The 26,066-nt window shown below is 40.5% G+C and overlaps 1 protein-coding gene and 1 long non-coding RNA gene across 3 annotated transcripts; one reads left to right on the forward strand and one right to left on the reverse strand.

Annotated features, from left to right (window-relative positions):
- Positions 1–2,547: 2,547 nt before the first annotated feature.
- LOC122759254 (leucine zipper putative tumor suppressor 2 homolog) lies at positions 2,548–26,045 on the forward strand. Of its 2 annotated transcripts, XM_044013971.1 has the most exons (7): positions 2,548–2,766; positions 12,795–12,916; positions 21,305–21,850; positions 22,392–22,991; positions 23,073–23,195; positions 23,430–23,576; positions 24,015–26,045. In XM_044013971.1, the coding sequence occupies exons 3-7, from the start codon at positions 21,332–21,334 to the stop codon at positions 24,708–24,710; spliced, it is 2,085 nt and encodes a 694-aa protein (XP_043869906.1). In that variant the 5' UTR covers positions 2,548–2,766; positions 12,795–12,916; positions 21,305–21,331; the 3' UTR covers positions 24,711–26,045. The 2 variants fall into 2 exon arrangements, with proteins under 2 accessions (XP_043869906.1, XP_043869907.1); XM_044013972.1 differs by lacking the exons at positions 2,548–2,766; positions 12,795–12,916 and adding an exon at positions 15,872–16,077.
- LOC122759255 lies at positions 6,009–20,406 on the reverse strand. The gene is made up of 3 exons (XR_006358248.1): positions 20,136–20,406; positions 6,191–6,308; positions 6,009–6,104 (listed from the first exon to the last, which is right to left on the reverse strand). It is a non-coding gene; the product is annotated as an uncharacterized LOC122759255 (long non-coding RNA).
- Positions 26,046–26,066: the final 21 nt, after the last annotated feature.

The following is a 26,066-nucleotide window of genomic DNA, read 5'->3' on the forward strand; positions in this document are numbered from 1 at the left end:
GACTCAAGGAGAGAACTGTGAGAACTGTGAGAGAATCTGTGCATTCAGACAAGCAAGCAGAGGAAATGTGGTGCACTCTTTGCTAAAAATACAGTATGTCAGATAAATCAAACACAAAGTGCACAAATGGGAATATCAGGTCTGTACATGGGTACCATTAAAGCACAGCTGGGAAAACCTTGAGAAACTTATTTTCCTGGCTTCCTCTATGCATATGCCTACCATGTATCACGATGGAATCAAGTGCAGGTTCACATGCAGGAAATGGACTCTCAAACAGCAGATATTCAGCCAGGCCATCTCTGAGAGAAATGATCTGCAGCGTCACTGAACAATTACCTTTCCATCCGGCATGTTTCTGAATAAAATGAGCTCGCAGTGGATACAGATGGGGATGCCATTATCTGCCAACACAGCATAATTGCATATGGGTTTGCTGCTTTGGGCAACGATTGGCATCTTGGGCATGCACACTCTGGCCCAGCCAGGAGCAGGGAGCAGTGGGAACACAATGTTCCATTGCTGGAGTGGCAAAGGGCATACTCAGAGGTTGGATTTAGGGAGTCACACCCACACACATGCACTCACGCACATACACAATTATCAATTACTGTTCAGACTCTTCAGATAAGTGTGGGACAATTTCCCTTCATCCCCATCAGGCCTGATTGCTGGAGCCCCACCAGCTTCACAAAGTCAGCCAATTCAGTAAATCCAATTTCTTTGGAAATAAATCTGAGCTCTATGAAAATAGTGGTCCTAATGAGGCAGAACCTTAGGTTTATAGCTAAGATTTGAATTGTGTTTAGGGATAACACTTTGTATATTCTGTTCAAAAGAATAGAAGTCAATGCAGCATGTGTGTGTGTATGTGCCTTTGTCTGACTGATGTATGTAAATTGTTGGCCATTGTTGTATACATTCTATATTGTAGTATTGGGTCTGAGGCACATTGAACCATTTTATCACCTGCTAGCCATGTTCTATTTTTCAAAGTTACTATATGTATACTTAAATATTGCTTATTTGTCTTGTTTACATCTCTTCTATTGTGACCTATCCGTGACCTATAATGTCAAGCACTGAACTTATATCCAAACAAACAAGCTTTACTTGTTTACATAAGAGAGACTTGTCTGGGAGGGCTGAGGTTAGTTAGTTAGTCACCTTGTTCTACATTTTTAGAATACAGAGCAGCAAATAACCGGTTGTGCAGGAAAAAGGTGGGAATCTAGGCTACTTTTATCTTCATCACAAACCATTGTACTGTAGTTCTCTGTGCCACCATGCCTTTACAATAAAATCACACTGATTCAAGCACTAGCAATTATATGACACTACTCAAATCTTTTAATGTGTCTGACTGGCACCACTGTACTCCTTTTTTGTGTGTAGCAAACCCATGCAGGGAGACTGTGCCCTAGAATGTGATCTAATACTACTACAATTCTCTCTCTCTCTCTCTCTCTCTCTCTCTCTCTCTCTCTCTCTCTCTCTCTCTCTCTCTGTGTTTGTGTGTGTGACAGAAGGGGGGGTCATTGACTCCAGTTCAAGCAGTCAAGTTCGTTGCAGACTGTACAATAGCAGATTTATGCAACTTGGTTTCAAAAATAAAAGCATGCAATTGCACAAAGTCATTGTTGTATGGTAACTGCAAATAAGAAACATTAACTTAACTTAGTTTCCATTTAACTTAATGTACACTGAGCAAAAATGCACTTAACATCAGCAAAGTCTTACAGAATCAACATAGTGATAGTAATGCAAAGATGTCACAAACTTAACTTGTCATGAGCTCCACCTACAGCTTCCAAGTAGACATCAAATAAACACATTACAGACGTCAAAACCTTGATTAAAAATTACAGCAGATGATTCAGAACTATTTATAAAAAGTTGTAAATGAGTCAAAATTATTCAATTTGTAAATACTGACCTTCTACATAAAAAAATGTGATTTAGAAGGTAAATGTTTGGCATTGATGAGTGAAATTTAATAGGCGTACAATCAAATGTTTGATTTATTAAAACCAAAGTATATAATGTCAACCATAACAATAGAACTCAAAACGACTCTATCAATTATGTAATCATACAGTTTCAACATATAATTTTGTGAATAATGGAGTGAAATTGTATATAATGTCTCCCCTTGCACTGTATTTACTTGATTAAAAGAAATCCAATCAAATCAAATAAAATGAAATATATTTGACTTACGATGTCTCGAATATGATGTAAAATGTCACAGCTCTTACATATATCTTCAAAATTATTGGATGCAAGGTCAAATGTTTGACTTATTTAAAATTATATGATATATAGTCAACATTTTTTACTTCCTCAGACAGAATTATCAATTAATGTGAAAATGATATTATTATTGTTATGGCAATTGTTTATTATTATTATTATTAATAAATTATTATACAGTATTTTATTTCAGGCTATTGTTTTATGTAACTTTTCCTTACGGAATAGTTTCTCTTATTTTGGAAGCCGTGACCGGATGTGTGTGTTATAAACTTTGCTAGCTTACTTGTGCTCTGTAAAACATGAGCAGCGACTGTCCAGTCTTCTGCTCCGTAGAACAGCAAACGCGACAGGAGTGAAAAGTAAGTAAGCGAGAGAAATAACTTCAGTTTTGTTCTGCGTTTGTGGGTCCGACGAGTTTATAAAAGGAGGAAAACACCGTCGCATCCTGAATTTCTGGGCAGACTTTACGGGACAGAGCAGCAGCTGTCTATCAACAGTCCTCTGTGAACGGTAAGCTTTTACCACATTTCATTTGTTTGTACGTTGTACTGTAACGCAGTGAGTGTGTCAGTTGCGTTTTAATGGTCATTGTTGCTGTAGAGGAGCTCGTGTGAGTTTGGAACTTTGTGAATATTTAAAAAAATAACGTATGGAAATCAAGCTGCGCTCCCGCTCAGGTGTGTGAAGGTTAAATTCTGTTGCCATGCGCTTAACACATACACACACACTGGATCCTGGAGGAAATGTATTTGTGTTTTTCCTACTAATGAAACCTGTAAATAATGTAAAATACCACCTGGTGGCTCCTGAGGTCGTTGTGCCCCCCGGCCCTCTTTCTTTGTTTTTTTTAATGTTATCAACGTGTGCATCAGACGTGACAGGTTCAGTGGGTAACTTCAGACATAACAAACAAAAGTGCCTCCTGCAGCAGATCCAGACTCATTTCCTGCTCCAACTTCAGCTTTAGTCTACATAATAAATAAACAGTTTCCTTATCATGCCCTCCACCGTGTTCCTCCTCCATCTTATTCCTTTCATTGTAATTGCTTGTAGGAGTGTAAAGTTAAAATGGAAAATAGCTTTCGAAGAAGTCACATTTATTTATTTTGGTCAAACTTGTGACGTCATTTGGTCATTGAAATGGACACATTATGAAAATGATTAAAAGGCTTGTATTGTTGCTCTGTTAATAGCAATGACTTTTAACGTCTTTTGAGTGCAAGGCCTCGCTAAAATCTAAAACTGGGGACACACTACACAACTTTCACATTTGCACAACCCGATAAGTAATCACCGACTACATGATTTGTCAAACCAACTGAATGCATCATTGTTATTCTCGATACTTCCTGTTGACTTTGTCTTCTGACACTATTTCCTGTGTCCTTCAACTATTTTCATTGGCTGTTGGCAACATGTGTTTGTACCCCGATTGTGTCCACTTCATAAATTCAAACGTATTTGATTGACCGCGACTGGGGTCAGGTCAGGTCTGTTAAGCTGGGGACACACACCACAAGATGTTTGCTTGATTTTACCCATGATTCACAGTTGGGCAGAGTCTGCTCCAGTCAACACTAGTTGGGAACAGTTGGCATGGCTCGTTGGCACAGAAATCTGCTAGTGTGTGAGGGCTAAAGACTCCAATTTGCAATTAAACATGTTTGGTATTTTTGAGCTGACTCTGAACGCAATCTGGTAGTGTGTACAGTGATTACTGACCCAACTGCAAACATGCTGCCAACAGCCAATGAACAAGAGTGGTGACAATGACAGGAAGCAGCCGGAATATCTAAATAACTCCTCCATGACTTCACCTGTACCCATCTTTTCTTCCTTCCATTTTCTCGGAGCAGATAGCTGTGCAAACAGCAACAGCGAGCCCTTCATACTGTTGCTTTTGTAGACTATCGCGAGAGTTTCAGTTTGACAAATCATGTAAGTCTGTGAACCCTTGTCAGACTCAGTCGTTAAATGTGTGATCCCCCAGTCAGTCAGTGTCTACTCAGCCTTTTAAAAATCGGCTTTGCCCTCACACACTAACAGATTTCTGGGCCAACTAGCCAATGCCGACTGTCCCCAACTAGTGCTGACTGGTGCAGCCTCTGCCCAACTGTGAATCTTGGGTAAAATTGGGCAAAAAATCTTCCACAGATTTAACTGTCAATAAACCTGATTGTCTATAGGGACTGTGACAGACTGTTTTTAGATCCCAGTTACAACATTGAACAGTCATTAACAGGGTTATTTTCTAGTCTGTGTGTAAAAGAGAGTGGTTCACATCCACAAGTATTGGTTGACCTGCCCTGCAGTGCAGCAATAACATATGTGAATTCTTAAAATTAATGGCGGTCCCCCTCTAATGTAGTCTGCAGCCACTTTTTTTTTCTTCACAGTATTGTAGTGTTTGCCAGGTGCACTTATGGGAACAAATGTCACTGCTTGACAGTTACGGGAAGAAACAAGAATATAAATCTGTGTTTTACAGCCTAAAGTTTGCTTTAGGTGAGGTGGATATCTATCAAGAGTGACTATATGGGCACTGCAGCTCTGTGGTGAGTCCCATAAGTGTTCATTTAATAAGGTTAAGACACACCTAGTCTATTTTTGTGTGCGACGGCCTCATCTGTAAACAAACACTTGGAAAAAGAAGATAATGCCATGGCAAAGAAGAAGAAACATACACAACCTCCTGGCCCCTGACTCCACATGATGGTCGACTAAAATTTCCTCTGCCTAAATACACTCGCAAAAGTCAAGAGCTCACTTCATGCAGCAGCTTAGAGAAAGAGCGGACAGTGAAGCCCCTACAGCACAGTTGATTTGCATTGATAATTTATAAAGTGATTTTTATAAGCACATGTTTCCTTCCCCCAAACACTTTCTGGCTTTGTCAGCATATCAAGATGTTGGCATCGGTGTGGAGTTTTAGAGGTGTGCGCCATGTTTTTTGTTTTTACATGACAGGAATATTATGACTCTGCATCTTAAAGATTGGGCCTTTAAATCATATTTTATCTTGTCCTATTCTGGTGTTGAATCTTACATCTTTTGCATCCTGCGTTGTATTAGTTAATGTAATTTGAGGAGAAATCAGTCTAGTCTTTAAAATAAGTGGTTTTAAATTGCATTCTGTGTCATAACTACATAAAGTTTTCTACACACCTGCAGCATAGGGCCTTTTCCTTTTATCTGATATCCAGTTAAACATCTACACTAAATACATCAAAACAGATCATCAAAAAAGTAATTACTAAAGTTTTAGTGACTTGGCACCATTTGTCAACCTACTGAGAGCAAATTGTAATAATTGGCTGATTAGTAAATACTACTTGGCCTATGCTGATATTTAAAAAAATGGCAAATATTGGCAGATTTTAATAAAATATAGCTGATTTTATTGTTTTTTTAACAAGGGGAATATGGGCTTAGTGTTAATTTGAAAATATTATGCATATATAATAAGAAGAATAACAATATACTGGTCCACACAGCCGAAGAGTGGCTATAGCTCTGTCACTTTGCAGCAAAAGACCTGATTTTGCAACCTGGTCTGAGCAAAGGTTTTAATTTTCTCCGTGTTCTCTGGATTCCTCCGACAGTACAAAAATATGCGGGCACTCTAAATTGACCGTAGGTGTGAATGTGAGAGTGAATGGTTGTTTGTCTCTGTATGTTGGCTCTTTGATTGACTGGTGACCTGTCCAGGGTGTACAGTACCCCGCCTTTCGCCTTAGGTCAGTTCGGATTGGCTCCAGCTCCCCGCGGTCCTCTTACGGAGGATAAAGCAGTAGGCGATGGATGAGTGTGCATTCCCTCTTGCTTCCTGCTGGTTTCTTTACTTGCTTCTGTAAAAAAAATATATATGTGGCTTCAATGACATGCTTGCTAATATTGTGTATGTACTCATCAAAAAGCACAATCAAAATATTACCTATTACTTTTTTCTGAAGGTGTAGGTGCAGCTGAAGTTACACTTAGTGAAGAGCAGGTCTGTGAGATATGGACAACCTTGAGGTAAAATATGTGCTGACGGTTAAAACAGCCTGGAGCTGTGGGAGGAAAAAGCAGTAGACACACGCACACACACACACACATTAATGTGTGTTATTTATCTTCTCTTTAGTTTCTAGTTGGACTGGATAAATACTGTGTGCTAAGTCTGTTGTGCGTCTGTGAATTCTGCCCTTGAGCTGTTCAAACTGAAGGTCAAGTCCTCAATAGCCTTTTAATAAGAGTCGGCTCTTTGTAGAACAACCAGAGGAGAGAAACTTTAGAAGACAAGGCAACAATAGGAACAGAGAGGGGGTGTTCTGCTGACAGAAAACATGAAGACTTTGTTGTGTTTAGTTTTCCCTCGGGCTTACTTTGTCAAATGAAGTGTGGATTTATTTTTTTGCGGCTGTCTTTGTTGCATATAGTGTCATATTGTGTTGAATTTGCTTTCTTTACAGTAAGTAGTGATGCTGCACAGTTTCCTTCGTACCTCAGTCTGAAATAATTCAGACCTCAGATTGTGAGTCTGTGTGGCTATTCAAACAACCAGCCACGATGCAACATGGTTTCCCACTGTTATCAAGAGATTATAATTTAATTTCTTTAACTGTAAAGATCTGATTAAATTGTCAGGGATTTAAATTATCAATATAAACTGTAGTTACACTTCACATGGTAATGTAACAGAGTATTATGATCACCAGATCCCAGACACCTCTCCGGTCACGTATCATAATATTATACTGAAATATTTCCCAGCTTTAATTCATATTTTCCACAGGGCTTTTGGAGTTCTTAGCCAGGTCTCAGTTTTGCACACAGCTGGACTGCACATCTGTCTGAGGGCATCGAGATGTAGGGGTTGAGGTTTCGGAGAACATAGATCCTTGGGCCTGGAAATGGGTCAGGTCTCTCTCTCTCTCTCTCTCTCTTTCTCTCTCTCTCTCTCTCTCCCTCTTTTCCTCCTTCTGTGGATCCTAATTTTAAGGTACAGAGCACAGTGGCCCGTATTACAATTTTTCATTTCCCCTTCTGAAGCTTTGACTAATGACCTTATTTCGGTGCAAATTGACCATGGTACCAAACAACACTGTGCATTTCAAAACTAATTTATTTTCAATAGGGGTCCACATTTTTTTTTGGTCCAAAACTTTCACCCGAGTTGTGTGAGTTTGACTTTGTTTACCAACGATACAAAATGATGAGTATAATAATAATAATAATAATAATAAATTATATACTTTATTAAGAATTTTATTATGAAAGTTATTGTATCTGTATATGTATTTATATTAATATTAATATAGATCTATATTAATATAGTTATTATATTATAAATGTATTATGAAAGATTAATGGTTAAACTACATAAGATTTAATGATGTCAAGTAATGAAGTTGACCTATAGGTAACATAACATCATGGATGTGAAGAATATCACAATGACGTTCTGTTTCTTTACAGTCATTCATTTCTACTACGCAGAACCTGATGCACCAGTGCACTCCCCTCCCCCCGCTCTTCACACTACATAAAAAAGTGTAATTTCTAGGGCTGTTTTTATGATACAAATGTGTCCGTCCACTTAATGCTGATGATTGAAATAACAAAACAACTCTTCTCCCTGTAAATACCTTAATATGTATTTAAAGAAATGGAGATTAGGCATCTCCTGTGTCTCTTTACTCACTGCGTCACCACTAGAACCCCATTCATTTTCCCAATCTCTCCCAATTGGAATGCGAGGTACGGAATAACTGGTGGGATTACATGGATTCACATGTCCGTTGGAGTTGAAAGGATCTGGGCACAGTTTGGTTGCTTGGCTTTGTTGCCATGTCTGAGTTTACAGGAGAATTATGTACACAGCCTGTGCATACAATGTGTTACCTCACTATTCACTACATCTTGTCTGATCTCACTTGTTGATGATGATGTGCTCTAAAGCCTGCCCCACACTAGAGGACTTTCAAATCTGACTTGATTTCAAAAACGTCGCAGACACAGCGAAATTTGTAAATGCAACGCGAAGACACAGAACCACACACTTGGTGGTGGATTTGGGATCTCACAGAAAGTTGCGTGATGTAACGTGGCTTCAGAATACAAACAGAGATGGAGGCGGACTGTCTTTATTGTCAGTTAATAGCTGTTGTGTGTGCGATGATTTGTGCTGAGAAATTACAGTTTTAATCAAAAGTATGTAACATCCATTTCCCGGTCAACTCGCTCTCATTTGTTATTGCAGGGTTCTGCTCACGCCCCCAATCTCTGTTCAGTCGTAAATATCAAACATGTTTAATACCTACGATTTGAAATTGGAAAGACTCCGATGCGTCCAATAACGTTAAAATCGCGTCCATTAACCCCTCTACACAGTACAGGATAATCTGACTAGATAATCTGTTCAAAATCAGCCTAAAATTGGAAGGAACCCACAACTGTTGGAAGGGCCAGGTCTGGCCAATTATCCTCTCGAGTGGGGCAGGCTTAAAAGAAGCATGAAAAACAATGTGCTCCATTCCTGTGAGCAGCTGTGATTGGTGGTGGTAGTTAGTGTAATCATGACATTCACAGCTGCTGAAGGGAGGCCCATATGTTCTGATGTACAGCACAGACTCTGAGCCTCTCTCATTTCATTTCTGCCATTACCTTTGCTGCTCTCACGCTCTTTTCTTCTCTTTCACTACCACTTTCACTATACTCTTCAGCTGTGTCAACTGCTCTGCTGTTATTCCTCTCGCGCTCGCTGACTGTGGTGTAGCCCACACTGTGAAACGTTAAAACAACACACAGACCAGCACTATGGGATGTAGACTTGTGAGATCTGAATTAATACTGCCCTTAATAAACAACAATTTTATAGCCTGTTTTTACTGTGCCTTGCTGTAAGTGTGTTCAGTGTACAGTTAGTATGATGTTATCTAATATATATATATAATCTACAGTATATTTAAACTGAAGTGACTGAAATACCAGTGTCACTGATGAAAGCAGTGGTTAAAAATACATATTTTATATTAAATGACTGAAAAAGCGACAGGGATAAGATGCATCTTGAGCAGATGGGTTGCTATTTAGCTATTAACATTATCATCAATGGTTTATAATATATGAACCACTTTTGCACAGAACTGTAGCAGCATAGACCAGCAAGCATGCACTCACTTTGCCTAGACCGCGAGTGGACAGATGAAAAATCCTTAAATTAAACCAAAACCAAGGTTTTCTACCTCAAACTTCCTGTAATTGTACAATTACATTCATCCTGTGCTTTGTGGAAATTCTCCCAGGGTTTACCTCAAAAATATAGCATGGCTAAAGTTACTTCTTTATGGCTGTCAGCCTTTTTGCCAATTATTTGATTTAAATGTACATTTACTGTGAGGTACCACCAGGGAAAAAAAATACCCATCCCTTAGTTTCTGTGGATATTTTTGAGTAAATCCTTCCTCACACTCCATGTGATTGCTGGCCCGATTCTTCTCCTGCTGAGAGGCAATGGGATGGACGGTGCACAAACCTACTCTTTATTAAGCATGTAGACGGATAAGAGCATAACAATTCTCACAAGTGTCAAATAAATGACGTGCGTAGAAGAGTTGTCTCTGCCAAGCAGTATTTAAATAAAGGCTGTAGAGCTGGGAGGCTGACCATGTGGTGGGAGGCTGAGTGATTGAGAGGTGAAGAGGTGGTGAGTAGAACAAGGGTGTGGATCAGAAGCTATGTGGGTGGTGGGATGTGAGTTTGGCAGTAGCCACGTCACAGCATTGCATAAGGGCTTACGCAGGCAGTGGTGAAGTGGATCTGAAGTAAAGAGTGAGGAGAGCCTTCACTCCTGCTGGCACACTGAGAGGACGAGCGTGTGAGTGAGTTATTCCAACAATCCATCCAGCTACACCTAAGAGACGTGAGACTGGCCTATTTTCATTATTCACCAGCATATAAATCACAATCTCCTATAATTTATCAATATTATTCACCACTTTTTTGTGATAGTTGAATAAACATTAACATGTGATTTACAGCTGCATGCTAATTACTCAACAGATACTTCAGATGAACCTCAACAAAGAAACGCAAAAACAAACAAAACAACTCCTTATCATGTTTCCAAATAGTGAGTTCTCATTGTGGATATTTCCTCCGTGGCTAGTCAAAGTCAAGAGTTGCAATTAATGATTACTGATCATAATCAATCAAATTTCTGGATTAATTGATCAATTGTTTAGTTCATAAAATACCAGAAAATGATAAGAAATGATCTGAACATTGAAATGATGATGTTCAAAATGTCAATTTTTAATTAGTTTTTTTTCTTATATTTTCTTAAATGAGGTAGACATCTTATTTTGATAATTGTGTGTCCTCACTTACAGCTACACCTTTTCTCATCATCCTCAAACACTCAGGACTCAGAGCAGTGGAAATGGAAAATGGAGTTTTCTCAGGTTTTAAAAAACAAAGTAGGATATTTGAGGTTTGGCCTGGATGATCCTAAATGGTTATATCTGAAAAAATGCTGATATTTTGTGCTGTTTAAAAGGAATGTGATGCTTTCCATGTGGACCATTTTCTCACTGTCCAAACAACGCCAATGTGCCAGTTTTCCCACTGGCTTATCTTTCCCCTCCCTTTTGATTTTATACTTTTACATAAAGAGCTGTGTTATTTGAGAAATTACAAACACAACAGTTGCAGTTTGTGTTTCTTAATTATCATTTTAGCCTTAATTTTAGTGGAGGTTGTATGATCCTTCCACCACTTCCTCCGCATGGACTTTGTTCAGGGTGTGTTGCTCCCACTGCATCTTATTGAGTATTAACTTCGATGAAACCCTCCAACACACGGTTAAACATTAGAATAATAAACATAAGTGCAGTGTTTGGAAAAGGAAGAAGCAGGACGCCACCCTGTTCCTCTGTCATTTGCTCTGTGTGTGCATGTGTGTTTGCACAATAATGTGTGTTCACGTGTTGCTGGAACTGAGGAGGCTCAGTGAAACTTGGTTTGGGTACCATTACCTGTTACAATGTCTTGCGTTTAAAGAAGCCCATTTCAGCTTTAAAGTGATTATAAAGCAATGCAGTGGGTCAGATGGCTGCTTTTTAAGTTAAGTTAAGTTGTCCAGTACCAAACAGCAGATAAAGTTAGCGACTGACTGATATAAAGACATAAAGAGGATCTATTATCTCCCCTCAGGACCTAGTAGCCTCTTTGACCTGTCACCTGGGACGGTACGTTATGATAGACAAACAAGGAAATGTATATAAGAAGAAACGTTATTGATTATCTTGAGAGCACAGTCCACGTTACCAGAGGTCAACCCGATTTAACAACACAGCAATTCTAGAAGCTGTAACTGGTTGTTTCTGCCTTTTTGAAGGCTCCATCATATTCCTAACTTTGAAAACATCTATGATATTACATCATATTTTTTTCTTGCCTCATCGTAGTTACACATAAATATGTCAAACAACTAAGAGTATGTCAAAACCAACAAATTGTGCATTTCCTTACTGGAATGTGAGGCCACCTGATTTGATTGTGGGTCAGTAAACATCACAGACAACGGTTCCTGTTTAGCAGATGAATAATGGGGAAATTGTAATCACAGTACTGTCCTCCACTCTACATTCACATCCATCCTCCTCTTTCTGTGTCTCGCCATGCCTCTGTTGTTTTCTCTTCTTTAATGAGGATTATCCCTTTTTAGATGTAGAGTAGCAGGTGAGAGGAGCAGCTCTCCTGAGTAAACACCTGTTTGTGATCTGTAGCTCTAATATAAGCGCTTTAAATACACCACTGTTACGTTAATACAGTACCTTACAAGTTCACGCTAAGGGTTGGTGCTATCGCGGTGCAACATTCTGCACAGCCGTCTGGATTGAGCTCCATCCTCAACACTTCCATCTGTCTGTAACATACAGTATGTTCGACACAGATGGAGGGGGCTGACGGTTCCTTTCGCTAAGCCGCTGCAGTTGCAGTTGCCCTGCAGGCAGTTCGTATTTAGCAAACATCCCTGATCCTGTTGATAAAACAGGATGCACGATAACCAGTTAGTTACTCCTGCGCAACATGACTAATGTTGATTTCCACATTTAAATTGTTTCTCAGAGCCAATACGGTCCAAAATATGTCTGTTGTTTCATTTCAGTAAAACGGACCATGTTCTACTTACAGATATATTTGTTTAAGTCTCACATGAGTCTAGAAAATGAAGAAAAAACGGGTGGTGATTCACAAACAAAAGAAGTCACATGTTAAGTATACTTGTGGTTTGTTTTATGAAGTTGGTGCAAGTTTTTCATTCAGGCTTCACTCTTGTTGACATGGAAAATCCCCTCAGTCTCTGCCTCCTTCTATGTGAAGATTTTTTTTTTGCCATCATGACTCAGATTTTCCTCTTTTCCTCCCTGACTTCCATAAACACACTTGTCACATTTCAGGTTTTCCAGCTCTCTACAGTGGTAGTATTCTTGTTGCGTCTCCTCTGCTGATTTAACAACCTAATGCCGTTTTCCTTTTTGTCTCCTTAGGCTGGGAAAACATAGACAGGCGAGGAAAGAATGAAGATCTGTTTGCCGGTGTGATTTCTAGGATACCAGCACCCTATGCTTTCTACGGTCTCAAGACGCTGAAGACGGGGCGTCATTGACAGGTAAGGGGAGCCTTAAGGACTAAATGCTGTTTTAAATTGTAAAAGTGATCGTACCATTTTTTTTTTTCCCCTTTGGCATTCAAGCTTTGTTTTATGCAAACATGTCTGGATTACAGCAGATTACACACAATTAAATTGAGACCAAACATGTTTTCTTCCTCCCAAGAGCCATTTTGGGTTCAGAGTTTATTGATGTAAGGAAGTAAGGAAGTGGCTGCATCAAGCCACACACATAGCAGTGTTTTTCCTTCTATGTGTGGATGTTAACACTTTGCTATTGTGTGGGAGTTGGCAACAGATCTTAATCATGGATAGTGTTTTACTGTAATTCCAGACCTCGAGGTGTAACCCGAATCTGTTTGGCATGTTGCATTGTAAATCAGACTGTGGCTAAGTCGGGTCCCTTCCAACGCGGAACAAGCAACTAAATTCTGTGGATTTATCACAGGACTTTTTCAGTGCTCCCGTTTCAATCTATAGAGATCTCTCCTCCTTGCTACTCTTCGTTTGTGTTGAAAACTAATGACCCAACCTCTGCCAGCTGCTAAGTTTTATTTCAGAGGTGTTCGTAGATTGCTTTGTGCCATGGGGGATTATTTTGGAAGTCACTGGTCCAAATGACAGCATGGTCGAGGCCTATTTTAGCTGCAGCATCTAGTGGGAGAGATGTCCCCATGCAGAGGCAGGATGGACACTGAAGGATGGCCTAGCTTTCCATTCATTCCTGGTCACAGAAGTGAGCCATTGTTATGAAAATACAGACAGACGTTTGGTGGTGAGGCAGCAGCCGGGTCTGTGATGGATGACCACCTGCTGGGCATCTTCTGTAGATAACGGGTACATTAGAATTATCGCCTCTAAGGAGCCACTTTCAATGTGGACAAGAAATTGGTCCACAGATGGCACTCCTAAATGTTTCATTCATCTCTGTGGGATAATAAACTTTTATATGACTGAACAAGAGCAGAAACCAAAAACCACTAGGCTGGTGTAGTCAACATTTCCCCAAAGCTACACTGGAAGTATTTGATATGGTGTTTGGGTTTATTTTCCTATCCTGCAGACAGAGAGTGAGGAAGACTATGATAATATTTGTGTTTAAATTCAAAACTTTAAGAGCTTTTATAGCACTAACAATACAATATATTTTTTCAATTTACAAAGTTACAGCTTTAATGTGTAACTACTACCTCTAACCAAACTGCATTCAAACCATTTAAGTTCAGTAACAATTCTGATAAACCACACAACACTCTCTGTGTGACTCGCTCTCCCTCTTTCAGTATTGCAGCAGTTTGTTTTTGTGTCCGTGGTGACATTCCTGTGCTGCAGATTGAGTGATGTATTTTACTTCACAACTGAGTGGTTGAGGTACAGTTGCACAATGGTTGAAAACACTGTGATAACAACTACAAAAAGTTTCAGAAGTGGATTCTATTGCTATAGATAAACTTTGACGCTCAGTAGGATTTAACAATGGTATATCAATCACAATCACACATTATTTGGCTTCTAAAAGATATTGAAAATGCAACAGAATGCAAAGAATATCAATCTCTCCCTGGTTCTGCACAGGAGCTCTGTGAGTTTCAGAAAAGCTGTCGGAACAATTTAGCCTACACATTTTTAATTAAATAGAACTTTTTTGGTATTTATATTGCAATTTTGTCCATATTTACCAGCTGTATATGACAATAAATAAGAATAACAGTGTGTTTTTTATGGATCTGAATTTGATGTTTCAGACTTTTCAAACCTGCTTACATTGTACCTTGTTGCTGGGGCCTGTAAATCGACTCCCTCAAAAGGGGCTGACTCATGTTTCCCCCCTGCTTTCCCCTCGCCCGTAAAGACATGGTGTTAATGGTGGCATTCACAGAGGTGATTTGCAGCCTGCCTCCTTATTCCACTACTTGTGGCCTCGGGTCAGCTGATTGATGGTGTTCGCTATCCAATCTTTAACTGAGAGCGGTTTCTGTTGCTTTGGCTGCAGCAGGACAGGTTTTACAGGGCTTGTGGCACACTCCGTGTTCTCCAAACCTCCTATCGAGACGTGACCACGGATGACCTTGAACTCCCTCCCTGGGCTTGTCTGAAGGACAAACTTGGTGCCTTCTCGTGTGACCCAGTTACAGAAGCAGGGAGAGAGGGAGTAGAAAAGTGGAGAAAAGGCAGAGAGACGGATCTATGTTTTTTTACGTTAGGCGGTGGCAGGGCATAGCCTACTTCTCGTACCCCACTTTACCCCTCTGCTCATTTGCAAGTTGAACAGCTGAGCTCCGACTGCACAATCTCAACTTGTCCTTTTTGTTACTGGTTTGTTTTTGTTGTTTTTGACAGATGGCAGATTATAGGACAAGGCTGAATGTTGCCACTGTCACAGGAGAATAAACTTATTGAAGCTGACTGACTGGTTACTTGGGACATTAGTCTCTAAGAATAGAGAATCAGCGACTAATTCCATATGAATGTGTCAATAAGCCATATTTGTCAAGTCATATTTTATTATGTTAGTCCTGTTTTTTTTCAATTTTGTTTTTTAATTGACTAGCATGACTATTTTTGCATTCATGTTTCACCTAATGCAGAGGACAGTTTAAAGTGCTGCACAACTTGCGTACAAACTTAGAGATTTTCTTTCAGTGAGTAATATCCTCTTGCCATTCCACGTTCTGTCCACTCTTTTCATTTGACAGGAAGAGCAAAATGGGTTTCAACTGCCAGCTTGCCCTTTTTCATGGCTTTCTGTTTCTATATCCTTCTATCTCCTCTTTTTTTTACAGACTGACAAAGACAGTAGAGGACCTTGCAGAGGGTAGATTCTTTGGTCAAAGGAAACGGCAGAGGAGGAGTAAAGCAAGAAGAGAGGAGGTGTATCACTCATACAGAGGCTGGACTGAGAGGAGGGGGAAAAGAAGGGGCACAAAAGAGAGGAAGGGGAGGGGACTGTGCGCCCATTCACAGTGGCGGCATTTGGCTGGAGTGTTTTTTTATTCCTTGGGTAGGAGAAGTTTTCAGGTTTTCAGGTTGGTCAGAGACAGAGCCAGGAGAACAGAAATAAATTGGTGCTGACTTAAACCTGAGACCTTGAAGGAGCTGAGACTGGAGGATACAGAGGAGCTGGTGAAGCAGCAGGGCAGCAATGCAGCCAGCAAAGTGGGGTAAGAAGCTCGGATGGAAGTTTTCAGTCGAGCAGTCAAGGTGACAGTGATGTTGGGTAATTGCAATTTCTAAATTTGTCTTGCAGGTTAATATAATTAACTAAAATAGCCAGTAGAATGTGTAAAAAAAGCTGTGTGTGTGTTGGAAGGAGACATTATACAGCACTTTTTTCCAGTGCTGTTTAATCATTGGCAGTGGTCAGTGCAGCATTCAAACAAATCTACAGGCTGGGAAAATGTTTGTCACTTCAGTAAATCCACTGGGACTGCTTATTGAATAATTCATTTTGAAATTAGCGTTATTTATAGTCTCTAGTATAGTTCATTTAACAAGGAGAGGAACTGAGAATAAAAACGATTGTAACGCAAAAGTATGGCACACATGTTTGTCACACTGTGCACTTGCCATGTGGAATTGACAGTGAAATAATTGAGAATACTTGACATGGTGACTGTGGTGTCTGTAAGGGCTCCGCCTGTGGAAAGGTAGGTTGTCCAATGTCTACAAAACTAAAATAGCGTTGTCACACTTTTGCTCTATGCTCCAGTTTTCTGAGAGGGAGAGAGATGGGGGTGTTTAGAAGGAGAGAGAGTAGAATTCAGACATTTGGCCACAGAGTGATGGAAGGTGGAGGAGGGGATCATTTGTCTGCTTCCTCATTCAGATGCTCCCTACTCCTCTCCTTCACTTTCATCAGAGTGTCTTACTTCTTACTCTCCACATCATCTTTAAGTCAGAGGTGTTACTCCAGTGTAACACAGCTTTCTCCTTGTTTCCATCCTGAGCCTCTACTTCACCTGGTGTGGGGGCATATTTTTAGACTCTCACCTCTGTGGCTGTTGCATGTGTGTTTATGGCGTGGTACTAACAAAGAGGGTTTTTAGTGCCGGCTCCTTCAGTTTGTCTCAAAGCAGGTTTGTGTGACGTTGCAGTCTTGCAGGGCAGAGAGCCAGTAAACCTTGTATAGTGTACCTTTTGTAAAATGGCTTCCATTACAAGGCTCTAATGTTGTGTGTTTCTTTAATTGGCTATTTTGGATACAATCAGACAAAATGCTGGCCGCCCTGCTTGCCAATGAGTGTCACTGAAATCGATCTCGATTTACTGCTCGACAGTATGTGTAATGACTGCACCACTGTGGAGTCGCCTCCTGACTGTCGGTATCTGACTGAACTGTTTCAGAGCAGACTGCAGACTCTGTTTCACACAATTGATTTCCATTCGGTGCTGATATTTTTGACTGGAATCTCAGCAAGACTTTTTATTTAAGCATGTATTGATCTCAGGATATGGATTCCCCCCCCCCTTCATTTTACCCTGAGAAATACTTTAAGACCACAAAGGAGGGTGGAGGAGTGATAATATTAAAAAAAGAAGAAGCCCCCATTTTCTCTTTGATCCTAGCTAAGATACTGATAAATACATTGTACAATACAAGTAATTCTAGGATATATAATTCCTTAAGTGTTTGTTCTCAAATAATCTTTGGTAAGTTGTCTTTCCCTTTGACTAATTAGAAAATAAAGTATGCTATAGGAACATAAACCATTAACTATTTAAAATTGAAAAGAAAAAAGTGACAATTTTGATGAATGAATCCGAAAACATTTCATTAACAGAATGGAAAAAGATTTTCTTTGTGCTGTTTCTTAAAGATACAGATAAAATAAAAAGTATTGGTATGTTTATATTATATTATAAGGCCCTAATCTTACTCAAAACTGCCTTGAGATATGGAATGTGCTGCTAATTAAATTAGTAACAGGAAAACTTGTTGCAATATGGAAATAATATTTAAAATGTTCTCCCCAATGGCTTTTGAGGCGCACGGTTCACAATCTGACTACTGCTTATTGTGTCCATGTTTAGACAAAAAAACACTCCTTAGCTGCTGTACTTGTGTCTGCATACTCCTCCATCTGGAGGAGTGACTGACTGCTGACTGAGTGAGGGCAACAGACATCAAAACTTTCAGGGGTTTTCCCAGACAAAAGCGGTCTGCTCACGGTCAGTCAGCTGACGGTGTAATTTAATCCACATGCTGTGGTGCTGTGATGTTTTCATTGCAGTCATTTAGAGCTCAAATGATTAGTTAATCATCTAAGCCAATGGTTGAAAAATATTTATAATATAAAACAACATTTCACTTTTACATTGGCAATTTCCTGTGTTTATGTCTATGAATCTGCACTAAAAAGGAACAAAAAGGCATGTTGATTCATTCAAAAACGAACAATCAATAATGGAAATGCTTCCAACTAGACTACATTATATGGGCAAGGCCTATTGCACTGCAGTACTTTATACTTTTGTACTTTATTCACTGCTCTGCATGGTTACCAGGGATTGGTCCACTATTGAGTAGTTGTTAATGTCCATTTAACTTCCATCAGGCCATCTGGGAGCATATGGAAGATTGTCACCACTTAAGAACAAGTGAAGGCTTTAAGATGCTGAGGAGGGGTCCTGGCCTCCCTGTCAGCCCTCTGACCACCAACCACTCCTCTTTATCCCTCCTCCTCTTACCAATGTTTGAGGCACCGGTCGCTATGACAACAAAGGAGAGACCAGGATTGCATGAACATGACAAGGGCTTTGAATAATGTTTGAGACCCCCCTGCCTTCCCCCGTAAACTCTCTGCATAGTTTCAGTCATTTTGAGTCCAGGAGGATTAAAGCTTATTCATTTATCTGGAGGGAGTTAAAGGACGACAGATTAATACAGGAAATAATAGGATATTGTTTTTACATCAACTAGATGTTTGTATATTTCTTTAAGTAGTAAAAAAACGTAATTTAAAAACCTCATCTTTGTCACATTTTAAGAAGTATTAATATCTGCTGTTTAGTCTCATGTGTGAGACATTAATGTTTCTCTTTGTCAAATAAAAAAAACATGATCGTAAAATGTATATCTTTGGGTTATTGGACACCAGAGGGTGTCAACTTTTGTCTGTGGTAATTTAATAATGACAGTAGCCATTTGTTTCAGCCGGACAGGTTTCAGCAGTCCACAACTAAACATAACACCAGTGAGCTGATTGACTGGTGCATACTCATTTGGTTGAACAAGATCTATAGTTCCAGACTATTGCCAGGAAATGGGATAAGAGTTTTGCCATTGGTCAGTCTCATTACCTGCCATTCAGATTAGATTAGACTAGATTTATTGTCTTTATTGTCTTTACAATAAATATTCCTTTACTTTCTACACAGCCTGGAGAAACACACATAAGTATACAAAAACATGGAGACGCTGAATACAAAGTAAATGAATTATGACAGGATTACATGTATGTTTATCTTGGTCATGGACTAACTCGCTTTTAGAGGAATTGCCTCTAAACAACAACAGCTTCCTCAACAACGCATATTGCTCCTGCTGCCATTCCATGAAAGTGCATTTCAAACTGCATTAAGGTGATGACCTAAGTGAGTCAATGGACAGAGCATTTCTGTTCTTTTTTCTGTTTGATTGGTTATGTATGAGTTACAGCAATGCATCAGTGTCGAACCTTAGTGCATTTGTTAAAACTGTACCAACATAACTAAACAGTACCAAATATAGACTAGAGTAGAATTTTTGTAGAATTTAGTAGAATTAGAAAAAGCTTTAGAAATCACAAGAACATATTCCATCATCCAGACATTGAAGGTGCTAATTCAAGTGTGGAAATCACAGTTGAGTCACTGTTAGTAGACTTGTCAGCTCTTTAGTAAACTTGGCAGGTTGAAAAATGCCTTGGCATGGGCCTGTCCTGGCTGAGGGAGGCTACAAACATGGCTGGCCAGCACGCCTGCTGTCAGCCCCACTTTCACCCACTGTGACCCATTGTTCTTGTCGTCTTCATCTTTTTTCCTCGTCGGTGTGACTAAGAGAAGATTGAGAGTGCTACAGGGAAGGTGAATAAAGAGGAAAATGTGCTGGATAAAGCTTGTAATTAATTTTAAAACGTAGGATAAATTGGTGACAATCCCTTGAGGATTCTCCACATGAGACACTGAAGTCTTAATAATAGTGTGTGTATGTGTGTGTGCATGTACATGTATTTGTTACCTTTTTGAGAACTTTTTCTGGCTTCTGAGGACCAGCAGTAATACAGGTTAATACAAACTCTTAATTTGTGTGTCACGTAGTGAGAACACAGTGAGTCTTGCTGTGCTGTAAATCCAACATTGACGTCTTCTTGACTGCCAGACAAGGTTAAAAACGTGGGTTTAGTACACGCCCATCAGTCGGATATCCTTATACTCTGTACTGTGTTTGTAGCGCACAGCTGGCTCTGCTGTCGGTGGTGATGTCGGAGCAGCATGACTTCATCATCACACGTCCCGTTGGCCATTGTTCTCCACACAACGCTCGACTGTTCACCAAACCACAGAACAAACTGCTGATACTGTAGTTTGTATGTGTCAGCCAGTTGTGTGAAAATGTGGGTGTGCCTCAGCTATATCATTGTTTACTGTTGGATGTACACCCATAGCTAAATCACATCACTTTCAACAAGTCTCCTCTGCTTCTCCCTTGAGATATTATCCGGTTATGAATTTGAAACTGTTCCCAAAGCCGATCAGATGTGTGGAGACAGAAGCCTTTGTTGCTGTCAGGAGAAATAGCAGCATGTTAGAAGCCGTTTCACGTCTCACATGAAAAGAGACCCTTTACTTCTGCTGCCCCATGCTTTATAAGCCAAATGCCTCAAGTTTGTGCTGCTTGAATAGTTTTAATGAATGGTGTGTTCAGGCTCTTTGTGTGTGGGCCACTATTGTCTCCTGGGATAGTTTTATGCCTTTGTCTACTCTGTATAATTGAAATTTTGTATTGGACTGGTTTGATGCATAAACATTCCTTGAACACACCCTGCTCTGGCGACTGGAAAGTGGACTTAAGACTTACTACAAGGCTAAACTGAATGACTGGAAAGTTGCCAGAATATGATTCAACTTGAACCTTGATTTGGACTTTATATTTCCAAAGAGTTAAGAGTTATCTAAGAGTTAAGGACCTCATAATTGCAATGATAATTGATCAACTTGGCTGCTCTCAATGACTTGACTTTTGCATGAGTAAACATTGAGTAATTAAAGACCTGAGACATAACTAGATTTGCATTTACAAATTTTACAAAGTTGTCACGTGTCTAGAACAAGGTTTATGGCCATAGATTGTTTTGGTTTTAGTAACTTGACTTGTGATTTAACTTGGACTTTTTGTTCCTCATTCAGAGCAAGTGACCCCTCCCAGCCGCCACCATGGCTCTGGTTCAGGCTCTGCCCATATCTGCTGAGCCCCACAACTCAGGCCTCAGTGGAGGGACCCGTAGAAGACTACAATCTGGCCCTTCACCCCCCATCAACGCACCACCACCCTCCACCCTGGATCCCATGGGCTCTGTTAGCAGCCTTATAGCCACCCGCCCTGGTCCCTACCAGGACCATCGCTCCGGTGTTGAATTTGGAACAAGGGTTCGACGACCCACACCCGGAGCTTCCCGCCTTGATGGCGAGTCTCCACAGGATCATTTACTGCAGAACATCTCACCGCTCAAGAAACAAAGCTCCACAGCATTCATCAGGGGCCTGGAAAAGGAGAGCAGGAGTGGGAACTACACTTATCAAAATGAGGACTATATGGGTGACTGGAATGAGAACCATGCAGTAACCACCAGCCCAAGTAGTGACACAGATGAGATTAAAGAAGGATCAGGTTTCAAAGGGAATGTGGGGGGGCCTCCTCCAAAACTGATCCCAGAGTCAGGAAAACTTGAGAGAGTAAGTCTTTGAATAAATGATTGTGTTTACTTAATGTAATGTTAAATAGTACATAATACTATGATGTAGAGCTGAAACAATGAATCGATTACTAAATTAATCAACTGCTACTTTAATAATCGATGAATCGGTTTGAAGCTTTTTTCATGATTAAAACAAGATTTCCGATTGTTTAAGCTTCTTAAATGTGAGTATTTTCTTAATTTTATTTGCTCTGGATAATAAAGAAATCATTAAAATTTTGAGGTTTGAGAACACGATCAACATTTTTAAGGTTTTCTTATATTTTATGGGCCAAACGATTAATCAAAAAAAATCAACAGATTAATCCATTATGAGAATAATTGTTAGTTGCAGCCCTACTATTATGAACCTGCCATACAATGCTCAGTATATTACTCACTGTAAATGTGTATTACAATGATGACCATACATATGGTGCATGATACATTATTATTATTGTTCAAATAAGTAAGTCTGCCATGTCAGCCACCTGTTCCTGCTTCCCAACATGGTTTCTGTCTTGATTTCTCTTTTCTAGAACATGGAGAAAACAGTGCTGCGGCCCACTGCCTTCAAACCAGTCATTCCGAAAAGCCGCACCTCCATGCAGTACCTCTCTCCTCGCCATTGTGCCAACGTTCCAGAAAGCCAAAACACCCTGAACCTGCTCAGCCCCACCCATAGGGAAGTGTCGCCCTCCTGCTCCGAGAAACGCAGTTCGTACAGCGGGGCCCGCCACAGTGGCGGCGGGGGGAGCAGTCAGTCCTGCTCGCTGTCGGACTCTGGACGCAACTCCCTCTCCAGCCTGCCACCTTACGGCACCACTGGCTACAGTCTGGCATCAGGAGAGGCCTCTGTAGGCCACATGGAGCCCATGAAGAGTGCTCCATCAGTCGGTGCACACGGACACTCAAATTCAGACAGTGGGCGCTCATCCTCCAGTAAGAGTACAGGCTCTGGGTCGATAAGTGGCCGAGGGCAACCTTTATCTGACAGCGGATCCAGTGGGCGCTCCCCTGGTCCTCTTGATGGTTATGAAGGGGTGGTCAGGGACCTGGAGGACAAACTGAGGGAGAGAGAGCTGGAGCTGCAGCAACTTAGAGACAACCTGGATGAGAATGAAGCCGCTATTTGTCAGGTGGGTTGACGTGTACGGATTGGTCCTTTTTGTTTTGTACGTTAACTGTTCTAATGGATTTTGCTTTTTGATATTGTGTAGGTGTATGAGGAGAAGCAGAAACGCTTTGAACTTGAGCTGGAGGAGCTGAGGCAGAGTTGTGCCACCCGGATGCAGACAGCCTCACAGAAGGCCCAGCGCGCCCAGCAGGTGCTTCAGATGCAGGTGAGAACACCTGTTGAGAAGCAGAGTTGTCTATAAGACCTTCAGATTCTCAGAAAATCAACAAAAATAGAATAAATAAATGGAATAGAGAACCCTCATCTGCTAAAGACTGCATGTCTGTCAGCTTCCCATGGATGTTGCCTTGAGAATTAATCATCGGTACAAGACAAAGCCAATTAAATACATTTCAAAACTCTATATTCTGAACTCCTTTGTTTGGTGAAATGGCTGCAGGCATTTCAGCTGCAGCAGGAGAAGAAGAAGCTGCAGGAGGATTTTGCCCAGCTTCTAAAGGAAAGGGAACAACTCGAGGAGCGCTGCACCTCATATGAGCATGAGAAGATCCAGCTGGGGCCTCGGCTTGAAGAGACTAAGTGGGAGGTGAGCAACACTGCACAGTTTCTTGAATGTATACAAGGTTTAATGATTAAAAAGATATAAAGATATTCGACACTCAGTATTTAAGACTAGCTGATGCTCATTGTTCTTTTTCATACATGGAGGATATGAGTTTCAACCTCAAAGCTTCCTGAATTATTCAGCTGTTGTGACAGACTCCAGCTAATGAGAGAAACGTGATCGCTGCCATACACACATCTTTAGGTCAACGTTAAACTCAAGCACTTTGCAGTTGAGGACTGTAAAAGACTGGGGAAAACATATATTCATTTTAAAACCTAGATCAATCAAGATTTGCGTTTTTTGCTTGGAAAAACTTAAAAAAAATATAATATTAGTTAATTTAATTAGTTAAATTAATAGCTGTCTTACTGTGTACCAGGAATATACAGCCTGTATGGAACAGTTTTTCTCTCTCAGGTGTGTCAGAAGTCGGGGGAAATCTCTTTGCTGAAGCAGCAACTGAAGGAGGTGCAGGGAGAGTTGGCTCAACGTGTCGGAGAGATCGTTTCACTGCGGGGTCAACTCAGAGAGGCTCGTGGTGAGCTAACAAACACCCAGGTCCTGCTCCAGGAGGCTCATGGCACTACCCGCACACGAACCCTGGAGCTGGAGGTGTGTGAGAATGAGCTGCAGCGCCGCAAGAGTGAAGCAGAACTCCTAAGAGAGAAGGTTGGACGTCTCGAAGCAGAGTTGGCTCAACTGAAAGATCAGAGCCAGGGAAACAGACAGTGTCAGGTGTTCCAGGAAGCAGAGGAGCACATGCTCGCCTATGAAAGTGACGAGGCAAAGGCTCAGCGGCAGAGCAGCACCGAGGCCTTGCAGAACATGAAGGCGCAGATGGACAGGATGAGGAGTGAGCTGATTTTTGAGCGTCAGCGGGCTGAGCAGCAAATGGGAAGCTTCGAGGAGGAGCGCAGGATATGGCAGGAGGAGAAGGACAAGGTAATCCGCTACCAGAAGCAGCTGCAGCAGAACTATGTACAGATGTATCGCAGGAACCGGGAGCTAGAACAGCACCTGCAGGACCTCAGTCAGGAACTGGAGAGCAGGGAGGAGGACGAGGGCAGTGGCAATGAGATAAACTTTGATGAGGTGGCTGCCACAGAAATTTGACCCCTGTGTGTCACCAGTTTTTGATTTGCACTACTATCAGCATAACATTTTAACCCACATAACACAGATCTGGTCTCTTCTTGATCCTTTAGAGGGAAACGGATCGGCAGCGCACACACACAAAAAAAAAATCAAAGACAAAAACATCTGCAGTGTAAAATCAGCCACACTTTAGTTCTGCCTCATTGGTCTGCTCTCCATGGAGTCCTGCTTTAAAAGCCAATGACCTCCATTAGTCATTAGTAGGCCACCTCGGTCCTCTTTTCCTCCATTAATGTCTGTGTTAGTATTTGCACTGACTAACTAGACATCAGTGTTGTAGTCCTCCTTCACAGTCTGATTCTAGGTGATGGGCATGAGTAACATCAACCTTTCACAGTCCTCCCACGCTGTTCGTCGTGGGCTCACATTAGTACCATTACTTCTGAGTGTGCCCACACTGTTCAAATGACGGCAACACATCCAGCATGCTGTAAGAGTGAGTAAGTCGGATCTAAAGTGTTAATGACGGTGGATTCACTGTGATGTAGTGAGGATTCTATTGTTTGTTTTCCCCCCAGAACTCCAACATGGCCAACATTTAAACTTGAGAGGTTTCCAAAATAGGTTTACTTCCTTCTGTTTTGGAGGATGGCATAAAAACACTGAATTAATGTTTTCATTACACACAGCACAGTACACAGAATTAGTTTCTCGATGAAACAAATACTAACACTAACAGAACTCCTTACATACAGTGCACATGTCGGCTTCTCTCTTGCCTCTTTATTGCACTTGTGAGAAGAGTTGATTTCATCACTTTCTGTTGTGTGTGTGTGTGAGTGAGTAAGTGGGTGATATGGATGAAACTACTTTAATGGTAAACAGTACAGTCATTTTATAATGCTTTATACTGTTGATTGCAATATAGTCATTGTTCTAGAATAAAAATACATGTTTTTAACTACAGGTGTTACTAATAACATTAACAATGGCTCTGCTATTCTCAAGTTTTTCTCATGTGGTAGTAATTTATCATGTACAGCAACAGAGCCGTGCATTAAATCACTCCTAATTTTCTTTTATGAGGACACCAAATTCTCATTTTAAATATTTTCTTTTATATAATTTCTGGCATTTCCAGTTGTTTTTTTTTCTATAATGCACTAATTGAAACAGCTGGATGAAAACAAGTAATCTCTTGTGAGAGTCTGAAATTGCATTTACTGCTTACTGAAAAAAAGTGAAGGGAATTATTAGTGACTGTTTTATTATTGAGGTTTAGGCTTTTTCATGATGTGTTGAATCAATTGTGCCTATTGAAAGAGGCTGTTGTTTAAAAGGATGTTTATGTGAGTGTTTTTTTGGCTTCTCAAA

This window comes from Solea senegalensis, linkage group LG18 (genome assembly GCF_019176455.1).
Source record: "Solea senegalensis isolate Sse05_10M linkage group LG18, IFAPA_SoseM_1, whole genome shotgun sequence".
In the NCBI taxonomy this organism is placed as follows: domain Eukaryota; kingdom Metazoa; phylum Chordata; class Actinopteri; order Pleuronectiformes; family Soleidae; genus Solea; species Solea senegalensis.